Here is a 23465-nt window from a genome sequence, read left to right as displayed (position 1 = left end):
TGTGATCTCTCTAACTCTCACTCTCTCTCAAATAAATAAAAATAATCTTTAAAGAAATAAAAACAAATATCTGAATAGTTCTGTAACTATTAAAGGAATTAAATATGTAAGAAAAAGCTCGGTAAATAAAAATCTCCCAGTTTCCCAAGAAAATTCTACCAAACATTTTAAAAACTAATGCTGAAGTTAAATCATCTCTTCCAGAAAACAGAAGAGATGGTAAAACTTCCCACTTTATTTTGTGAATCTAGTATTACCTAAAAACCAAAGCCAGTCAGAGTCTATATCAAAGAACAACTAGGGACCAGTATCGTTCATGAACTCAACACAGTATGAACAAACTAAATCCAACCATGTCTAAGACATTTTCAGCATGACCATGTGGGATTTATTCCAGGTAGGCAAGGTCGCTTCATTATTTTAAAACCAATCAATGTCATCCACATATCCGCATATAAAAGAAGAAAAATCCTATGATCTCAAAAATTAACTCAGAAAAGCCTTAGACAACAGCCAATACTTATTAACAAAATCTCACCAAAATAAGATTACAGGGGAATTGTCTCAGAATTATTTACAAAAAGCATCTACAAAAAACCTACAGCAGACATAATACTTCATGTGGAAAGATGAATGCTTTCTCCATAAGCTCAAAAAAAAGGAAAGGGTATCTACTCTCACGACCTATATTAAACACAGTATGGATGTTTTAGCCACTTCAGTAATTCAAAAAATCAGTAAAGACCCAAACATACAGATTGGAAAGGAAAAAATAAAACTGCCTCAATTAGGAAATGACATGACTGTCAGCAAAGAAAACCCCAAGGAATGTGAAACCTTCCACAATACAAAAAACCTCCTAGAGCTCTTATCTAAGTTCAGCAGGTACCTTAGAAACAAGGTAAACACGTGCTGATAAAAATGCATTACCATACACTGACGAAGAGCAAATTAAAATACAGATTACTTAATGCTGTTCCACAGAAAAGGAAACACTTAGTATAAACTTATTAAAATGTATAGGTTATGTATGCTAAAACATACAAAAAAGATGATTAAAAAAAATGTCGAAGACCTAAAATGATGTAGAGAGAGATCATGTCCATGGATTGGAAGAAAGAACACAGTAAAAGCGTAAGTTATTCCCAATTTTATACAGAAGCACACATCAGAGATACTGTGGGTTTTGCCCCAACCACCACTCTAAAGCCAGTATCACAATAAACTGACTCAAATTTTTTGGTTTCCCCAGGCATACAAAAATTATATTTATGCAATCTTCTAGTCTATTAAGTGTGCAATGGCAGCAGTATGTCTAAACAAAACATTGTACAGATCTTAACTAAAAAATACTTTTTGCTAAACAATGCTAGCCATCATTTGAGCTATCACGAAGTCCTATCTTTTTGCTGGTGAAGGCTCTGCCTCAATGTTGATGGCTGCTGACTAACCAGGGTGGTGGTGGCTGAAGGATGGTGTGGCCATGGCCATTTCTAAAGCTAAGACAACAGGGAACTTTGCCACGTCGATTGCTCTTGCTTTTGCGAATGCTTTCTCTGTAGCATGGGAGGCTGTTTGGTACAGCCTGTACCAAAGTTCTGTCTACCCACAGAACTTCTTCCGAAGTTGGAGTCTGTCCTCTCGAACTCCACCACCGCTGCTTTATCAGCTAAGTTCCTGCAATATTCTAAATCTGTTGTTGTCCCTTCAACGGTCTTCACAGAATCTCCACCAGGAGCGGATTCCATCTCACAAAACCAGTCTTTGCGGGTCCGTAAGAAGCAACTCCTCCTCCGCTCACGTTTGATCCTGAGACTGTAGCAATCCAGTCCCATCTTCAGGCTCCATATCCAGTTCCAGTTCTCTGGCTGCTTCCACCACATCTGCAGTGACTTCCTGCACTGAAGTCTGGAACCTTCAATTTGTAAAGAAGCGCAGTAGCTGTGAAGCGCAGTAAAGCAAGGCGTAATAAAATGAGGTATGCCTGTGCAGGACTGACTAACATAATTCCTACCAACATCCCAAAGGGTTTTGTAGACATACACAGACTTTTGCTAAAATTTATTTAATGATGCACAGATCCTAAAATAGATAACACAATCTTGCTAAGACAGGGATACAATGGGAAGAATAGTGGCCCATCATTAAGGCCACAGTAGATAAAACAGGGAGGTATTGAGAGAGGCATAAACACAAAGAAGGGAAAAGGATAAAGAACCCAGAAATAGAGCCACACAAATATTCTCAACTATAGTTGAACAAAAGAACTAAAGCTATTCAATGGAGAAAGGACAGGATTTTTAACAAAGGATGTTGGGAGAAATGTGACATCCACAGGCAAAACAGTAACAACAAAAATAGGCTGGTCCTAAATCTCATACATAAAGCAAAACTAACTCAAAATGATTGCAGATATCATCTGTATTGTAAAAACAAAAGAAAAAAAATATGTAAAATGTAAAAAATAAAAAATAAAGAGTGGAAAATCTTCAGAATACAGGACTATACAGAGTTCTTAGGTTTGATCCAAAAAGGCACAACCTGTTAAAAAAAAAATGGAGATGCTTGACTTCATAAATATTAAAAACTTCTTTCCTTAAAAACCCTTGTGAAGAAGAAGACAAGACAAGCTAAAATCCGGGAGAAAATATTTACAAACAACACATGAGAAAAACACTCGATCTAGAATATATAAAGAACCCTTTTCACTGAACATGAAATAAGCAAAAATTCCAATAGAAAATGTAGAAAATGAGCAGCAGATAGTTCATCAAAAGGATGTGCAGGTGGCAAATAAGCATAACAAAAAACGACCGACATCATTAGCAATTAGGGAAATGCAAATTAAAATCATAATGGGATATTACTAAATTACTTTTCCATGGGGGATAAAATAAACAATAGTTACAATACCACATGCCAATAAGAATGTGGAGAAATGACCACTCATACACCGCTGATGGAAATGTAAAATTAACTATAATATGATCCAGAATTAGTAAGCCAAAATGGTGAATTATTTTCACATGAAAACTTGTACACCAAAGTTCACAAAAGCTATAATTTTACCAGTCAAAAACTGGGATCAGTCCAGATGTCCTACAACAGATAAAAAGCTAAATGAGCTGTGGTATATGCACCATGGAACACTACGCAGTAATATAAAGGAACCAACATTGGTACATGCACCACCTTGGATATCCTGAGCGAAAAAAGCCAATCCCGTAAGGTTTCATTCTTTATGATTACTGAAACTTTAAAAATAGAGGACAGAATAGTGAATGTCAAGTGTTAAGGAAAGGGGGAGCAGGGCAGAGTCAGGAAAGAGGTGGGCATGGCTTTAAAAAGCAAGAAGGGATCCTTGTGGGACTGCAACGGTCTGTATCCTGGACTATAGTGGTGTATACATGACTTAACACATAGAAACAAATATGCAAGACTGCAAACAAAGTTGCAAGACTGCAACTGTCTGTATCTGGACTACAGTGGTGGATACATGACTTAACACACAGAAACAAATTTGAGTAGACTGGCCAAGGCTAAATGAGAGCAGTGGATTTTAGCAATGTCAATATCTCTGCTTCTGATACTGTTCTTTATCAGTATGTTTGCAAGACGTTAGCAGTGGGAGAAACTGGGCAAAATGGACAAGGGATTCCCCTATAATATTTTTACAACTGTAGGTCTACTTAAAATTCTTAGTATTTCCACATAAAATAAAAAGATCTTAAAAAAACTGATGTATGAGTGTCCCTGTATAATTGTTACAATAATTTTAAAACAAAGCCACAAATTCTACAGCATGCATCTCATACGATAATGGTGCTTGAACTTCCTTCTTTAAAGGAGGCAGACCTATGAATGCTTTGACCAAGATACTACAACACAGAAGATGCCAAATAACTCCCAAACTGAGTTAGAAAAGGCCTATGGTTTATGCTTTTCACTTCCTATGGCTTTCTTACAGTAGGTGACCCCCTGTCTCAGAAACAAACCATCTGCTATGAGAAGTTTAAACCACATGGATGTTCAAAAATATGGAGATGGTAGAGAATGGAGTGTGGGAGAGAAAAAAGAAAAATAGAATAAATCATAGCTTTAATTTTCCAAAAATTTGATGAAAAACATGAAATCATAGATTCAATAACCACAAACCAATCTCACATAGACCACATACAAATAAGACCAAACCAAAGCATACCATAATCAAATTGCTAAGAACTAAAGACACAGAAAAAAAAAAAAATAAAATACTGAAAGCAAAGAAAAAAACCAACACATTAAAACAACAACCTGTAGGGCCACCTCAGAGGCTCAGCTCAGTCAATTAAGTGTCTGACTTGGTTTCCATTCAGGTCATGATCTCAGGGTCATGAGATCTAGCTTCAGGTTGGGCTCCACACTGGGTGTGGTGCCTGCTTAAGATTCTCTCTCTCTCTCTCCCCCTCTCTCTCTGCTATTTCGCTTCCAACACCTGCTCTCTCTAAAATAAATGTCAGTTTTTTAAAAAAATGTAAATAATGGACTTATCAGAAGCAACAGAGGCAAGAAGAGAGTGAAAAAGAACCTAAAATGTTGAAAAAGTAGGCTCCCAGATCAAAATTCCCTAACCAATGAAATATTCTTCATAAATTAAAAAATAAATAAATAAAAACAAATAGAATTTATAGGTAAAAGAAAACTGAAGAAATCCTTTGTAAGCAGATCACAACCACAAAAAATGCAACAGAAGATTTTTCAGGCTAAAGGGAAATAGTATCAGATAAAAACTTTGATCCTCAGAAGAAAGGAAAAACATAGAAAATGGTACTACACATGTAAAAGACTATTTGTTCTTTAAATATCTTTAAGATATGCATGACTATTTACAGCAAATGCCTCCAAAGTATTTTTATAATATAGGTGGATAGAATGACTGCAAAAAGATGAGGGTGGTTTAAATGAAGCTATAAAATGGCAACATTTCTATATTTAGCAGGAAGGGGCAAAATACACATTTTATGTGAACTGTGAAATGATAAAAAGATGTATATCACAATTTTTAGAGCAACCACTCAAACAAATAAGTCAAAGAGTATACAGCAATGAGGACAACAGCCAATTAAAACTTCTGAGAGGCCCATTTGCTTAACTTAATAGCTGCAACTAACAGGAAGGTTTCCAACATAACATACATCAAGGGGACAACTGCATACTTTCTGGAGACCAGAGAGGCTGGGGGTACAACCTGTGTATCTCCCTCTCTCCCAATCTGGGACAGCTATCTCCTGAGAAGGAGCTCCTGTAAATATTAGTCCCTGGTTTTTGCGGCTGCCACTAAATGGGCACTCCTTAATTACTGGGCTATGGTGGCCAGCAGGGCTCAGGTCAGGGATTCAACGGGACAACAGAAAAGAAACCCCACAGGCTTGCTGCAGAGGGAACAATCAGAAAATCTCACCTCTCCCTCTTCCCCTGAAACAGGTAGGTGTGCATAATTTAAATGCTGCATCCTAAGGACCTGGCTTCCAATCACCCTACATATAGGTACTGAGGAGATCTTCCCTTTGGGACCCTGACAGATGTTGGCACACCCTCAACTAGTGGGAACCTGTAACATCAAAGAAGGTTGCTTGGAAAAATCACAAAGCATGAAGACAACAAAGAGTCAAAGACATTATGGGGATCCCTAAAAGAAAAAAAGAGAAAAGGGGCAGAAAGCTATCTGAAGAAACAATGGCTGAAAACTTCCTTAATCTTAAGAAAGAAACAAAATATCCAGATCCTGGAAACACAAATGGACCTGAAGAAGAAGAACCCAAAGAAACCCACACCAAGACACATTTATTAAATTATCAAAAACTAAACACAGAAAAAGAATCTTATAAGCAGCAAAAGAACAACAACTTGCTATAGACAGGGGAATCCCCACAGGACTACTACTGTTTTCAACAGTAACTCTGGCCAAAAGGGAATGGCACAATATTTTCAAGGAGCTAGAAGATAAAAACTGCCAAACATGAATGCTCTTCCATAGAAAGTTGTATGACAGAAATGAAAGGAGAGAGCGAGCTCTGCATACATTCAGAAGCTGAAGGAGTTCCTCACCTTATGAGAAACTGGCCTTATGAGAAATGTTAAAGGGAGTTCCTTAAGATAAAAGGAAAACATGCTAACTAGTAAAAGGAAAATACATGAAAGTATAAATTTCAAGGGAAAAGGTAAATCTACAGTGGAATTCTGAATAATCTACTGTTAATAGTTTAATCACTTGCTAAATATAGTATGAAGGTCAAAAGACAGTAGAAATAACTATAATAAATATAACAACTTACTAATGGGTACACAAGACAAGATTTAAATAGGGACATAAAAACATAAAACATTACGGGGAGTAAAAGTAAAGAGCTTCAGAATTCATGTGAATTTAAGTCCATTACAGATTAAAATAAAATGTTGCAACTGTAAAATATTGTACATAATTCTCATGGTAACCAAAAAGCAAAAACCTATAGTAAGAACACACAAAGAGAAAAGAATCTAAACATAACATTGTAGGAAGTGAGCAAGGAAAGTGAGCAAAAGAGAAAGAAAGGAAATTAAAAAAAAAAAAAAAAAAAAAAAAAGCCACACAAAAAAATGCTATTTCCATAACTACTTATTTGAAATGTGAAGGGACTAGAATTTCTAATCAAAAGGCATGGAGTGGTTTACTGGATATAAAACAAGACCGAACTATATGCTGTCTACATGAAATTGACTTCAGGTTTAAGGAAACACAAAAAATTAAACTGAAGGAATAGGAAAAGATACTCCATGTAAATAGAAACTAAAAGAAAGCTGGAGAAGCCATGCTTAATATGAGACAAAATAGAATTTAAGGCAAAAAATGTAGTAAGTGACAAAAAAGTCATTACATGCCCATCAACTCATGAACAGATAAAAAATGTACCTATATACCATGGAATATTATTCAGTCATCAAAAAGAATGAAAATCTGCAATAATGCAGATGGAACTGGAGGGTTGTATGCTGAGTGAAATAAGTCAGTCAGAGAAAGACAAGTATCATATGATTTCACTCATATGTGTAATTTATGAAACAAAACAGATGAATATAATGAAAGGGAAGGAAAAATAAAATAAGATAAAATCAAAAGAAGAGGAAAACCACAAGATACTCCTCTTAACTTTAGGAAACAATCTGGGAAGGGGAGATATGGTAACTGGGTGATGGACTTTCAGAAGGGCACTTGATGCAATGAGCGCTGGGTGATATATGCAACTAACAAATCACTAAATTCTACCTCTAAAACTAATAATACACTATAAGTTACTTAATTGATTTTTAATAAAAAATTTCAAAATGCACATCAGCAATGAAAATAAAGAAGTAATTAAAGGTACAAACTTCCAGTTACAGTTGACCCCCAACTACCCATGGAGGATATGTCCCAAAACCCCCAGTGGGTGCCTGAGACTGTGAATATTATTCAACCCCATAATACCATGTTTTCTTCTATCCACACACACCTATGGTACAGTTTAAATTATCAAGTATACCATAGTAAGGGATTAACAATAATAATAAAATAGAACAATTATAATAATGTACAATAATAAAATTTACATGAATGTAATCTCTTTATCTCTGACTCTTAAAATATCTTTTCGTACTGCACTTGTCCCCTTGTTTTACTTGTGATGATGTGACATGACAAAGGTCCCTACATGATGAGAAGAAGTGTGGTCAATAATGCAGGCATTGTGACACAGCATTAGGGTACTAATGACCTACTGACAAAAGAAGGAAGATCATCTGCTTCTGGACTATAGTTGACCATGGGTAACTGAAAACATGGGAAGTGTGTGCAGAGAGAATTTTAACATCTACTTCTCTTAGCAACTTCCAAATATACAATACAATGTTGTTGACCAGAGTCAAAGTGGTGTACCTGACATCCCAGACTTACTTACCTTGTACAGCTGTACACACAAAATGTGCAACTCTGTGTATTTACAGATGTCAACTTAATGTGGTAATAGCATTGCAATATATACATGTATTAAATCATTATTTGTATACCTGAAACTGATAACACTATATGTCTAAAACCAGTATCATGTTATATGTCAATTTTATCTCAATATAAATAAATGGGTAGATAGATAAAATGAAACTCTAAAAATACACACAGAGGATAAAAAAAGGGAACAAAATTAGGCAACAATTGTAAAACAGTAGGCATAAATCCAACTGTATCATAATTACATTAAATTTTACTGGAATAAATGCTCCAATTAAAGATTTTTTTATTGAGACAAAGGGGTTAATTATATGTTATCTATAAGAAACATGCATTTTAAATATAAAGACACAGAGAACTGAAATTAAGTGGTTAGAAACATATACCCCTTGGAAACAGTAAGCATTAGACAAATGAATTAACATTAATTTCAGATAAAATTTGAGAGCAAGAATTAGAAGGGCCATCTGTACCCCAATGTTTATAGCAGCAATGGCCATGGTCGCCATACTGTGGAAAGAACCAAGATGCCCTTCAACAGACGAATGGATAAGGAAGATGTGGTCCATATACACTATGGAGTATTATGCCTCCATCAGAAAGGATGAATACCCAACTTTTGTAGCAACATGGATGGGACTGGAAGAGATTATGCTGAGTGAAGTAAGTCAAGCAGAGATTATTATATGGTTTCACTTATTTGTGGAGCACAGCAAATAGCATGGAGGACAAAGGGAGATGGAGAGGAGAAGGGAGTTGAGGGAAATTGGAAGGGAAGGTAAACCGTAAGAGACTATGGACTCTGAAAAACAATCTGAGGGTTTTGAAGGGGCGGGGGTGGGAGGTTGGGGGAACCAGGTGGTGGGTATTAGAGAGGGCACGGATTGCATGGAGCACTGGGTGTGGTGCAAAAACAACAAATACTGTTATGCTGAAAAAAATTAATTAAAAAAAATAAAGGGAACATTTCATAATAATAAAAGAACAAACTACAGTTTTTAGTTTAAAGGTCTCACATATTTTGTTAAATTTGTAATGAAGACATATGTGGGTTTTTTCAATAAATGCAGAATTAGTATTTGAACCAAATGAACAAATATCCATAACATAATCTCTCAGTAAATGAGGAATAGAGGGGAACTTCCTTGATCTGCTAAAAGGCATCTATGAAATTTGGAGCTAACAGCATATTTAATAGTGAAAGCCTAAATTGTAGCTTCCCTAAGATCAGGAACAAGAAAAGGATATCTACTCTTACCTCATCTATTCAACATCATACTGTAGATTCAAACAGGATCAGGAGAGAAATAAAAGGCATAAAAATCAGAAAAAAAGGAAACACTGTCTCTTATTTGCATTTGATGACATGATGGTTTACACAGAAAATCCTAAGTAGTCTTTAAAGCAACTACTGTAAGAAATGAATTTAACAAGTGGCTATAAATATAATATGCAAATATGCACCATGCAAACATCTACGGACAACTGGCCAATGAATTTTTTAAATAGTCCATTTAAGACAGCCCTAAAAAAATTAAAACCCACAAAATATTTAGGAACAAATCGAGCAGAAAATGTGCAATCCAAGCCCTTTAAACTAAAAACTGCCAAAGAAAAAATAATAAAAAGGTGAATTTTTTAAACCTAAATAAACAGGGAGAACTGACATGTTTAGGTATTGGAAAACATATTATTGAAATATTACTTACCAATTGACCTATAGATACATGGTAACTCTTATCAGAATCCAGGGCATTTTTTTATTTGTTTGTTTTTAGAAATCTGACATGGAGACTTAAAAAAAATTCTTTAATTAAAAAGGACCGAGAACATCTAGAACAATCTGTGAGGGTGTGCCCCTTCCAGAGGAACTCACTTGTGGATTCAGGATGTAGGGGCAGGGCAGGCCGGATGGAGATGTCCAATCGGTGAGGCGTATGTATGTACTGGGGGAATTGGGATTCAATTGGCTGCCTATGTAGGGGCGGGGCTCAACCACTCCTATAAAGGTTGGTCTGTGAGGCTGTCAGAAAAAGGAAGCAGGAGAGCTGTTGGCGGGAGCAGAAGAGTCAGCGGGAGCTAAAGAGTCAGGGGGAGCGGAAGAGTCGGCGGGAACAGAAGAGGAGTGACAGCTCTTGTAAGAGCTATAACCGCCTCCTGCGGTCCTGAGCCTCCAGCCGCCTGCAGCTTCAAGCTGCCTGTGGTCCCACCTCCAGTGGTCCCACCTCTGGTAGCCCCTAGATGCCTGCAGTCCCGAGACACCAGCGGTCCAGCTGTCAGCGGTCCCGACGCCTGCAGTCCCAAGACACCAGCGGTCCAGCTGTCAGCGGTCAGACGCCTACAGTCCCGAGACAATGGCGGTCCAGCTGTCAGCGGTCCCGACGCCTGCAGTCCCAAGACATCAGCAGTCCAGCTGTCAGCAGTACCGACGCCTGCAGCCCCTAGACGCCTGCAGTCCTGAGACACCAACGGTTCAGCCGTCAGTGCTCCGAGACGCCAGCGGCCCCACCCACTCACCACGACCCTCAGCAGCGTCGCTGCAGGGAATGGCCTAGATCTGGCCACCCCGAGCCACGAGCGGCCTTGTCATCCTAGCCACAGCTCACTGGAGCCGCGTCATTCCAGGGAGCGGCTTCGTCTGGGAAGAGGCCTCCTCCGGGAGCAGCATCAGTGGGAAAGAGGCTTCCTCCAGAGTGGCCTCTTTGGGGAGCAGCCCTGTCCAGGGAGCGACCTCATTAGTAACAGTCTCATCCTGGGAGAGGCCTTGTCCAGAGCAGCCACATTGGGAGTGGGCTTGCCGGGGTCAACGTTGTCACCTTTTCGTAAGAGACAGCTCTGACCGGTCAGTGTCATTCTTGATGCTTGGCGTGAAATAAAGCTTTGCTTGACCTTCGCTTTGTATCAGTCTCATTCCTTTGATCATGGACCCTAACAAATCTTGAAAAGGAACCAAGATAAAATACTTATACTACTTGACATCAGATTTGCTGTAAAGGTACAGGCATGAACAAAGGGTGGCACTGGCATAAAGATTGAAAAATACATCACTGGAAGAGAAGAGTGGAAAACCAGTGCATCAAAGAAGAAACAGAATATATCTGGATCAAATCTTCAAAGAGATATACTTCCCCTGGGACAAATACGGCAAAGTAAGTCTGAATTTCCCATAGTTGGGGGAACATTTTAGGTTACCTAGACCTTGCTAAATTCAAAGTGTATTTAGTAATAAGAAGCTAATACCAAACGAAAAGGCCCTAAAGTTGAAAACTGAATGAAATGAACAATAAAGCCAACAATACAAAATAATTTTTCAGATTTGTAAATCAAAGCCCCTGGAATGCTTCTGTGAAAATACTCTGGTCTGGAGATTTTGAATTCATTTTATTATTGTGCTAACTATTATACTGCTATTCCACTACCATCAACCAAAAAACACCCATCTATTTTAATATAATAGGCAAAAAGAGACCATCTTATGCCCAGAAAAGCTAAAAAGGGAAGCAGGAAGGAAAGCAGAAGAGAAAAAGGCAGATAGATGTATAGAAAAAAAAAAAAAAAAAGAAAGGAAGAAAAGAAAAAGTATCCAAATGACAGGAAAATCATAGGGCAGAATGTTTGTTGATAGCAATGTAATACAGCTACATAATATTCTAAGGAATTAATAAAACTGCACACCTTTGTTACTGCAAGTTTCATGGAATGCAGAATTTGATATTTTTATTTCAATATAAGAAGTACAAATAAAATTAATTCTCACTGTTGAATGATATAAGAAAACTACAAATGGATATCAGCATGAAATCACCTTGAAGGAAAATAATAAAATGTCTCTGTTTCCTTCCCTAGTCCTAATTTCTCTGCTTGAACACACATTCCGACATAACCAAAGAAATTACACCAACTGAAGGACTATGACTGTTCAGAAGTTTGAAGATTGGTAGGAATCTAAAAGATGTGCTATTAATTAAAGAAAGGATGATTAGCACATTACCCATGGATTAAGAAATAAGAATAAAAAAATAAGACTGACTGCTCTCTGGTACCCCAGAACAAAAACCCTATTTCCAAAGTAAAAATAAATAAATAAATAAATATCAAATCTATCACAGAGATGAAGGTTAACCCCTAAGGAAAACTTCTAAATGGAATACCAGATAACACACAGATTGATGAGGTAGCTATATTTCAGGAGGCCACAAATTAAGAAATCATACCCCTGTCAGTTTCACTGGGCAAAGTGATGGTTGTGGACCTGAACATGCAATATACCTATACTTTTATAAGGACATTTTGACAACTATCATAATGTAATAAGTAATCTTAAATTCCAAATATTTAAAAATAACATTTTTTAAAGATTTTATTTATTTGATAGAGACAGAGACAGAGTGGGAACACAAGCAGGGGGAGGGGGAGAGGCAGGCTTCCCGCTGAGCAGAGAGCCCAATATGGGGCTCAATCCCAGGACCCCAGGATCATGATCTGAACCAAAGGCAAACACTTAATGACTGAGCCACCCAGGCTCCCCTAAAAATAATATTTTTTTACAAAGTGCTTCTGATCACAGGGGAGTAACCACAGATAGGACACAAAACTGCCATAAGTTACAGTGTAAACAGTATGTGAAGTATAACATGAAAGAGAAAACTAAAGTAGATTGCTGCTGGGAGGCTCAGCCTAATTTCTGCCTTGAGCATAGACACAGGATGCTGCTTTTAGAAGAACATTAAAATGGTTAAGAAACAAGGTAGATCAAATTTTATCATTTTAGGGTAGGGTAACAGTAATCCTTAGGGAATTCTACTTGATTAATAATTCTAAATTAACATGGAATAGCAAATAAGGCCAAAGAAACGGAAAAATCACCTTTCTTAACACAGTTACAAGATACTAAATTTTAAAGCATTTCATAAAAATATTAACTGTATTAAGTTCTTATCATTTATTATTTGATGAAGTTTTATTTTTACTGTTGAATTTCCTAAATTGAGGGGTAGATTTGATGTGCTCAATAACTACTGAGATGCTTACTTACACACTCTGCATTTTCATGTTTTTTTCAATTTCTCCAGCCTCACATAACATACCTTAGACAGTCTTTTGGAAGATTCACAATTATGGTCTGCACATGGCTTAGGTCCTTTTTCAGTGTCTAGAGATGAAACTGAAAAAATACATTATATTTTATCATTATATTTTATATTTTTATTATTTTATTTATATTTTAGGGCCCAAAGTCTATATCACAATATGAAAATCGGTTTTTGAAATACACAATAGGTCATTTATCTAATATTCCTCATCCAGTAATAATTAAGCAATTTCCTAATGTTAAACTATACTAGTCAGCTATAAATGTAAGCCAAAGAATTGTTTTATGTAAATCAGGAACACTTCACTAAGTGAACCTAAGGGTTAATAATAATGATAGTAAAAATAACAATGCCTGACGATGACAATGATGAAAGATTAGAGCAGAAATACATAAAACAGAAAACAGAAAAATCATAGAAAAACTTCACCATATGAAGAGTTGCTTTTTGAAAAGTAAACAAAATTTACAATCCCTTAGTGAAACTAACCAAGGAAAAAAGGAAGGGCCCAAACCAACAAAATTATAAATAAAAAAATTATATAACTGTAAAATGGGAATTCAAAAGATCATTAAAAGGCTACTAGGAATAACTATATACCACTTAACTGTACAATGTGGAAGACATAAAAACTCGTGAGACATAAAAATCAAAGAGGAAATAAGAAAAAAATGACTTAAGGATTTTGATTAAATAATCTTTCTAGATTATTTCATCAAGTTAATTACCACAGTTCTAAAGCCTTGTTACTTCCCATTATTTATGAAAATACATAAAAAGATATCTGAAAAGAAATTCAAAAATTAAAAAAATTTTAAAAATCTGATTTCTATCCCTAGGTCTAGCACTAATAAACACAGGCATATTATTTAATATCTCCTTGAGATCCAGTCTCTGCTCTGTAAAGTAAGAGGCTATTATGATTTTGTCTCCTTCCTAGCTGTGAAAATAGGATTTAAAATGTCAATCTTAACAATTTAAGTTCTATATAATATAACCACAAACAATTGTGACAAGTTTACTTTCCCCAAATTCTCTACATGAGAAGACAGATCCTGGCTTATATTATCAACATTTGCCTAGCACATTATATAAAATATGTTGGATGGATAAGCACTGATATGAAAATAATAAAACTGACCACAGAAGTATTAATAATGCAGAATATACTGTGGAATAATGGGAAATCTTCATTACTTCAATATTCTTTTTTAGTATCTCTTCAAAACAGTGCACATCATGAAATTTCCCTGTTGCCCTCTCAACTGATATCATAAAGTATTACAAAATACCACAAAAAGACAATATAGTACATCACAGTGATTTCATAAAACCAAACAAAACAGGTGTTAACTTGAAGCAGACCTCCAAGAAGGGCTGTAAATAAGGTTAAAAAAAGTTTTTGTTTCTTTATGGACTATCTTTTAAATCCTTTTAAAATGAGACCATCATAAAACTAGACCCAGGAAATGAAAATTGCTAGACTTATGTACCAAAAATATACAATGAAGTTTAAAAAAAGTACTTTTAAAAATGTAGCCAAATATTTAAAATATTATTTATCTAAGGTCTTTTGAAACTACTGTTCATTACAAAGTATTTCAGAAGACAGTAGGCCAGAATCTACCTCTTTATCATAATATGATTATGAGATCAGATCAGACAATTTTATTTTTAATTTGAGTCTATATAAAAGTTTAAGGCAAATTTAAAAATCCATCAGAATCTACTATTTATTGGGGTATGCAGGCAGATCAGTTGGTTAAACAACTGCCTTCAGCTCAGGTAATGATTGGGCGCTCTGCTCGGAGATGAGTCTGCTTCTCCCTCTTCCCCTCACCCAGCTCATATTCACTTGCTCTCTCTCAAATAAAAAAAATCGTTTTTAAAAATCTACTATTTAGGGGCAACTGAGTGGCTCATTTTTTAGGAGTCTGCCTTCGGCTCACGTCATGGTTCAAGGGTCCTGTGATCAAGTCCCGCATTGAGCGCCCTGTTTAGTGGGAAGCCTGCTTCTCTCTTTTCCACTCCTCCTGCCTGTGTTCCCTTCTCTCTCTGTCTCTCTTTCTCTCTGTCAAACAGATGAATCTTTAAAAAAAAAAAAGAAAAAAAATCTATTCATTAAACTAAAGCAAAATTGTTGGAAACAATAACAGAATCCACAAAAATTATCCAGTCTTTAAAGTCAGTGTGGAGAGTGGTTAATCAAGTCATTAACATCTAGAATGCTTAAGTTATACTCCAGTACTAAAGGTGGTAACAGCCAACAGGCAATATTCACCCCCACCACCTTTTTAGGTAAACCAAACAACACTTATGCTGTCTAGATCAGTTCAATTAGCTCTCTAGAGCTAAGAAAGCATCTTTTCTTTCTGAACCCCTGCCTCCTTTGATATACATGCTTTACTTAGGCTAGGTGGCCAAGCTCATCCTGTATAAAACTATGCATGCTTTTTTGTCTTTTTATATGAAACTTTCTACAAAATTTAAAAATGAAAAAGAAATGATATCTGTAAAATGGTGAAGTAGGATATTTCAAGTGATATCCTACCATAGAAAGGCTGACAAAGACACAAAACAGTAAGAATCAAATTTGCTGACACCTAATTTTTACATCAACGAAGAAAATGCTAAGTCCACAGAAGCTGACTTATGCACAGCACCTGAAGAAACTTTTATCAGAACACTAGCTAACAAGCTAAAGGACATGAGAGATCATGTACAACAAAGAACAGTCTTACAAAGGTAGTTTAGATAAGTCACTAAAACAAATTATTACAACTCACATGAGCAACAAAAACAAACACAACAGAGGTAGAAGAATCTGACTTCATGATTACTACCTCCTAGACTATTAAAAATGTACAGTTTTCAAAAAATTATAAGGAATATGAAGAAAGAAGACAGTATGAACCAACTGCCAAACAAAGAAACAAACAATCCCTGAGGAAGCACAGAAATTGGAATTCCTATTATATTAAATATATTCAAAAAACTAAAGAAAGTAATTAACAAATACAAAGAGGAAAATAATTTCTCAACAAATAGAACATATTAATAAAGTGAAGGAAAAGAAACTCAAAAGAAATTCTGAAAGTGGCAGTTACGACAATGAAAATGAAGAACTCACTGTAGGCTTTCAAGTACAAATTTGATTTTGTGAAAAAATAAGTGAACTTGAGGATAGGAAAACTGAAATTATCAAGTTACAGGAGCAGAAAGAAAAAGCAGGAAGAGAAATGAAAGCCTAAGAGATCTGTGACACATCAAGGGTACTAACATATGCATAATGGGAGTCATAGGTGAGAAAAAGAAGAAAGAAACTTAAAGAACATTTGAAAAATGTCAGTAATGTCCCAATTTAAGAAAAGATATATATCTACATACTCCCCAAAAAATCAATGGAATTCAAGGAGGATAAAGGCAAGGAATTCAACGGTGAAACACATTATAATAAATCTGGCAAAAATCAAAGACAAAGAAATTATCTTGAAAGCAGAAAGAGAGAGAGAAGAAGAAAAGGAAGTTGTCACTTACTGCAAAGTCCATCAAAAAGAATAATAGCAGATTTCTTGTAAAAAAAAAAAAATGGCTATCAGAAGGCAGTGAGATAACACATTTAAAGTATTAAAAGAAAAAACGGTCAACCAAGAATCCTGTATCTGGAAAAGTATCTTTCAGAAATGAAGAAGAAAGTAAAATATACCAAACACAATGCTTGCAACATTAGCCAGTAACAGGACAACAGACAGTAGTCCAATGTTATGCAAAGAAATAAAGAGCAGTGGTAAAGTCAGCTCCACAGACATAGGGCAATATTATTGTATTTTTATTATTTTAACTCTTTTTTCATGTAGATGATTAAAAATAAATATGTAAGATAATAATCATAAATCTATGTTAGTGGTTAAACAATGGATAATAATGCTATTATCAGGAACATCACAGGAAGGAAGGAACAAACTATACTGGGGCAGAGTTTTGGTACCCTGTTCAAACTAGGCTGGTATTCAAACTATACAATTACATACAGAAGTTATTAACTGTAAAACTCAGGACAGCTGCCAAGAAAATAACTAGAATATAGTCAGAAAAAGAAATGAAAATAAAATCAAAATGCTATTTTATAGTCAATTAAACAGAAGAAGAATCAGTAATGGAACCATTAATAAATAAAAAAAGGTAAAAGAGAACTTCAGTTTATACTCCAATACTAAAGGCACTTGAATGCTGTCACTACTGTCCTCACAAGAAAAGAGGTAAATAAACTGAGACTCACAAAATCCTTTTTGATTCATCAGATAACTGAGGTCTCAAAGAATACTGCTGCCCACACCACTGTAGGGAAAAAGAGGTAGTTATGGAGAATTATTGCTTACCCAGAGGAGAAGCCCCAGAGCAAGAGCCTGCCAGGGGAGCTAGCACCACTAGGAAAACCTGAAACTTGGAATCTGTTGAAGGCTTGCAGTGAGAAAGCTCAAGTATTAAAAAAATTCCAGATCACAGGGACCTCCACACTTTCATGAGTTTTTGCCCCCATCAGTCCCAAAAGGTTCTTAGGTAGGGGACTAAAAACAAATCCCCTAGTGCTTCTAGCATGAGGAAGAACAAAATAAACATTTTGAAATGCACCAAAAATACTCAGATGTCTTCAATGAAAGCTTGTCTTATTGAGAAATATTTTACTGTAGCTCAAGCACCTTGAGGTTTACCAGAGTCTAAATGACCTTGCAGACTGGAAATATCCAACTCCAACTACCTGTAGGTTTCCAGTGAAAATCAAGAAAGAAGAGGAAAAACACTGCTGAAGGTTTCACACAAAAGGTGTATGCTGTCTAAAATCCTGAGATCTGGTTGTGGGGAGACAGAATGCTTTTGCTACCTCTACAAATTACCACCACATTAACAGGGTATCTTATAAACCAAGAGATTACAACAGAAGGATTTTAAATCTCATACTTAAGAAGAAGACTTTAGGGAAACTCAAAGACAACAAAGGAGACAAAATCAAGAGTATCACAGAAATTTTTAGCCTCTAAAACCAATAGTTCTCATAAATAGTAAATAGAGGCCAAATCCTAAACAGAGAAGCAAAAAATATTATAATAAAACACACCTAATTCAGTTCTTACTATTAGGCATATCATTTCCAGTTTTCAATAAAAACTTTCAAGAAATACTAAAAGGCAAGAAAGTTTCAAAAAACACAGCAAGCTGGGTGTCTGGGTGGCACAGTTTATTGGGCGTCCAACTCTTGATTTCAGCTCAGGTCATGATCTCAGGGTCATGAGATTGAGCCCTGTGTCAGGTTCTAAGGCCAGTGTGGAATATGCTTCAAATACTCTCTTTCCCTCTTGACCTCTGGCCCTCCCCCTCCGACTCTCACCCTCTCTAAAACAAAATAAACAAAATCTTAAAAAAAAAAAAAAAAGGAACTGAACAAGTATTATAATCATACTCAGAAATGGCAGAGACATTGACGTTATTATACTGGAAATTTAAAATAACTATGACAATAGGCAAAGGGCTCAAATGGAAAGGGTAGACAATGCAAGAATAGACGGGTAGTGTAAGGACAGAAATTAAAACTCTACGAATGCCTCAAAAGGAAATGCCAGAATCAAAAATGCCATAAAAGAAATGAATGTCTTCCATGAGGTCATCAGGAGACTAAATGTGGCTGAGGAAAAAATCAGACTGGACTGGAGATTGAAGTACGTCAGTGGAAACTTCTGAACCTGAAAAGCAAAGTGAAAAAATCATGGGAAAAAAACAAACAGAAAAGAACTTCCAAGAACTGTTGAACACTAGCAAAAGTTACAATGTACATACAATAGGAATACCTGAGGGAAAAGAATTAATGAAATGAAAAGGATCTTTTTAGCAACAGTGGATAAGAATTTTCCAGTTAATGACAGACAAAAGCAGAGCTCCAGGAAACTAACAGACAACACGCAGAATAAATACTGAAAAATCTTCACAGGGGTCTACCATATCTAAACTATAGAAAATCAAACAAAAAGAAAATCCTTAAAGAAGCAAGGGGATAAAATACTCCTTACTAATAGAGAAGGAAGGGTAAGATTTACATCGAAGAAGATTCTGAGAAGATGGCGGAGTAGAAGTCTCCCCTCATACACAACAATTTCAGTGGAAGAATCTGTGCCATGTAACTGTTCTGGAATTCGGAAGTCTATGGGAATTATGACAATTTCCAAGAGAAGGCTTGGACGGCAAGTTGTTAATTTCAGTCAATTTTGGCTCTTAGCACAGTAGTGGCTCCCCATCCAACACCTAAAGAACCATGGCCGGCAGCTGTGCACGTATTCTTGAAATAGCCTGTACATAGCTTATAGGAGCCAGGATGGGGAAGTTAAAACAAAAAAACAACCCTGACCTCCAAATATCAGATGTGTGCTTAATTTGCTCACTGCTTCTTCTTTCACAGAGATGCAGGTAAGAGGCAGGCGGCCCTTACTGTTGCACATCCTTTCATGTCACAAGTCCCTCTCACACAAGATGTGAGAGATGACTAGTAGAGACCAGAAAGCGTCAGTGCCCCTTTTTTGCCTCATTTTTCTCTTTTATTTTTTTGGGTAGCCAGGAATTAAACAGAATGGTATCTAAAAACGACATTTATAGGATAAATAGGAAGTGATCATATATGAACAAGAAAGATAAAAGAAAGACAAGAACTGAGAGAACTTAAGTTTATACCTCACATGGACCTTCAGTACAGAGACAGCCTACACTGATTTAAAAAAATAAACAAAACAATAAAATAAACCCTGGAAAATGAAAAGAATCTTATTTCTATTTTACACTTACACTATTAGACTCAAACGCCCAGTATTCAAGAAATAAGACATATGAAGAAACAGTATGGTCTGTTCAAAGGAAAAAAGTAAATCAACAGGAACTATCCCTGAAAAACACCTGACGTCAAGTTTATTGGACTAAGACTTTAAAACAACCCCCTGGAGGACGGGGAAAGAATTACAGAATATGTAGATAGAGTCAAAATTATGTATGAGCAAATATGTATTAATAAAGAGATAGGAGGGGCACCTGGGTGGCTCAGTGGGTTAAGCCTCTGCCTTCGGCTCAGGTAATGATCCCAGGGTCCTGGGATCGAGCCCTGTATCGGGCTCTCTGCTCAGCGGAGAGCCTGCTTCCTCCTTTCTCTGTGCCTGCCTCTCTGCCTACTTGTGATCTCTCTCTCTCTCTGTCAAATAAATAAATAAAATCTTTTAAAAAAATAAAGAGACAGGAAACAAAAAATTCACTAAAATGATCTGAATGCAGATGCAATCAGGCAGAAGAAAAAATCAGCCCACTTGAAAACAGATCATTAGAAATTATTAAATCAGAGAAAAAGAAAAAGCCTGAGGAAAAGTGAGCAGAACCTAAGAAAACTTTTGAACATCATCAAATGAACACAAATGAACCAAAATATACATTATGGAGTCCCAGAAGGAAAGACAGCAAGTATTGGAGCAATCATTTTAAGAAAATAGTGGCTGAAAACTTCTTGAATTTGATGAAATCATGAATAGAAACATCTAAGAAGCTCAACAAACACCAAGTAAGGTGAACTCAAGAGACTGACTCCCAGGAAGACACATTATAACGAAGCCTCTGAAAGACAAAGAATCCCAAAAGCAGGAAGAGAGAACTAACATGTCACATACAAAAAGTTTTCAGTAAGATGAGCTGACTCCACCACAAAAATTTGAGAGACCAGATGTCATACGCTGATATATTCAGTGTACTAAAAGCTGTTCTTTTTTTGGTTTTGTTTTTGTTTGTTTTTAAGTATCAACTAAGAATCCTGTAACATGCAAAACTGTCTTTCAAGAGTAAGGGGGAGTTCAGACATTCCTAAATAAACAAAAGCTGAGGAACTTGTTACCATTAGTCCTGCCCTCCAAGAAATGCAGGAGTCCTGCAGGGTGAAAGGGAGGGTAACGTGAAGCACTATGAATAAAAGGTCTCCATAAAGGTAAATACGTGAGTAATGCTAAAAGCTAGTATTATTGTAAGACTAGAATCTAACAGCAATTTTTTACATGATTTAAGAAGCTATTAAAAATGTCTAAAAGCTAGTATTACTGTAACTTTGGTTTGTAACTTCACATTTTATTTTCTGCATAATTTGAGAGACTAAATTCATTTAAAATAATTTTTACTTTATATTTGGGGGCAATTTATAAAGTCATAATTTTATGACGACAACAATGGAAAAGGATGGGAAGAGAACTGTGAAAGCTCCCAACAGACAAAGATACTGTAAGAAAGTTTAAGATCCATACCACTAATGAACACTGATGCAAAAGTCAATAAAATACTAGCAAACCAAATTAAGGAACACATTAACAGGATAATATACCATGATTAAGTGGGATTAACTACCAGAATGCAAGGATAAATCAAGATACAAAAATCAATCATTGTAAGACACCACATTAACAGAATGAAGGGACCAAAAAACCTATATGACCATCTCATTTGATGCAGAAAAGTCATTTTACAAAATTCAACACCCTTTAATGGAAAAAAAAAATACTCAAAATGCAGAAACAGGAAGAAAATCCCACCATATAATGAAAGACACACACATATATATATCAATAGTCAATATCACATTCAGTGGTAAAAGACTTCAAGACCAGGAACAAAGCAAGGATGTAGTTTTGCCATTTCTATTCAACAAGTACCAGAAGTTCTAGCCAATGCAGTAAGGCAAGAAAAAGAAATATAAAGTATCCATCTGGAAAAGAAGTGAAATTATTTCTCTTCAGAGATAGTGAAACATCATGTGTAGGAGTAAAGATTCCACAAATAAAACTGTACAAGTAAGTTCTATAAACTTGCCAGATACAAAGTCAGCTGCATTTCTATATATTGCAATCAACAGCATGGGAAGGAAAATATGAAAAGAATTTCACTTATGATAGCATCAAAAAATACCTAGGAATTAACCAAAGAGGTTAATTACTTGTATCATGAAAATTACAAAGCACTGCTAAGAAAATAAAGAAGACATAAATGAATGAAACTGTGCTCCATGATCATAGATTAGAAGACTTAATATTATTAAGATGCTTATACTATCCGAAGGAATCTATGGATTCAATGCATTTCCTACCAAAATCCCAATGGCCTTATATGGCAGAAATGGAAAACCAGATGCTAAAAACCATGGAACTGCAACTGACGTAGGCAAAGCAATACTGAAAGATGAACAAAAGTCTCCCATTTCCAAGTTTCAAATCTCATGTTTCAAAGCTACAATAAAAGACTTATGATCACAACAGGGTGGTACTGGTATAAGGACAGGAATTGCTGCTGCCCCTCGGAACAATTTGTTACTTAAACTGAAACCCCTGGAGGATTTTACTAGTTACCAAACACATTTAGATATGGCCTTAAGAAATACATATACTGGCAACAGGTCTTTGGGGAGAAGGAGGATATACGACCGTGAAGCTGGGCAGCTGGGGATGCCCAGCTCGCTCAGGGCGGAATGCCGCCTGCTTCAGGGAAGTGGAGCACCCAGGAACACTGGGTCAGCTCAGGGTGGAAGGAAAACCACCTGCTTCCCTTATCGTTATCGCTCCTTTCTCTTCCCAGAAGCGCCCCTTGTTAGTTAGATGAGTCCTTTGAATGTGCTTGTTTAACTATAAACTTTATCCTCTTTCTTGCTTGCCTGCAAGACGTGACTAACGTTTGACTTTCATCGATCCTTCTATTGGCTATTGTTTTCTATCCAATAAAAGTGAGGCTGTGGAGTTGCTAGTGGCAGCAGTCCTTTCGACTGTGTCCCCTGCTCCCAGTCTTTTGCAGCTGACTTGTTTGTGCCTAATTCTTCTCTCATCACCGACTGGAAGCGGCAGGAATACAGAAAAATTAAATAGGACAGTCCAGAAATAAACCCATATATCTGTGGTTACCCGACTTTCAACAAGGGTACACTCACAATTCAATGAGGGGGACCACAGTCTCCAAAAAATGCTGCTGGGCCAACTGAACATCCACACGTCAGTGAAGACAGGACCCGTATTTGACAGTACATAAAAAAATTACCTCAAAATCAATCTTTGACCTAAATGCAGAGGTAAAACTTCAAAATTCTTAGAAGAAAACAAAGTAGTATACAAAAAAGATCAATAAATAATCTAAGATTACACTTCAAAGAAAAAGAAAGGGGGGGGGGAGTTGTCCCAATGTAAGAAGAAAGGAAATAATAAAAATTAAAGCAGATGTCTTCTTTGGAAAAATGTCCAGTTTTTCAATTGGATTATTTGGTTAGGGTGCTCAGTTTTACAAGTTCATTATATATTGTAGATACTAAACTTTTATCAGAT

At 36.2% G+C, this 23465-nt stretch overlaps 1 protein-coding gene across 2 annotated transcripts in view; it reads right to left on the bottom strand.

The window, feature by feature from the left end:
* Positions 1-23465, bottom strand: part of ZPBP (zona pellucida binding protein) — a 114820-nt gene that overhangs the window by 45843 nt on the left and 45512 nt on the right. For both annotated transcript variants that reach the window (XR_009352753.1, XM_059170639.1), the window contains exon 6: positions 13093-13169. Coding sequence is in view for 1 of the 2 variants with exons in the window: in XM_059170639.1 (XP_059026622.1) it covers positions 13093-13169 (77 nt within the window). In the remaining variant the exon portion in view is untranslated. The remainder of the gene's footprint in view (positions 1-13092; positions 13170-23465) is intronic.

This window comes from Mustela lutreola, chromosome 4, assembly GCF_030435805.1.
Source record: "Mustela lutreola isolate mMusLut2 chromosome 4, mMusLut2.pri, whole genome shotgun sequence".
NCBI classification, from domain to species: Eukaryota; Metazoa; Chordata; class Mammalia; order Carnivora; family Mustelidae; genus Mustela; species Mustela lutreola.
This window is presented reverse-complemented; position numbering and strand designations above follow the sequence as displayed.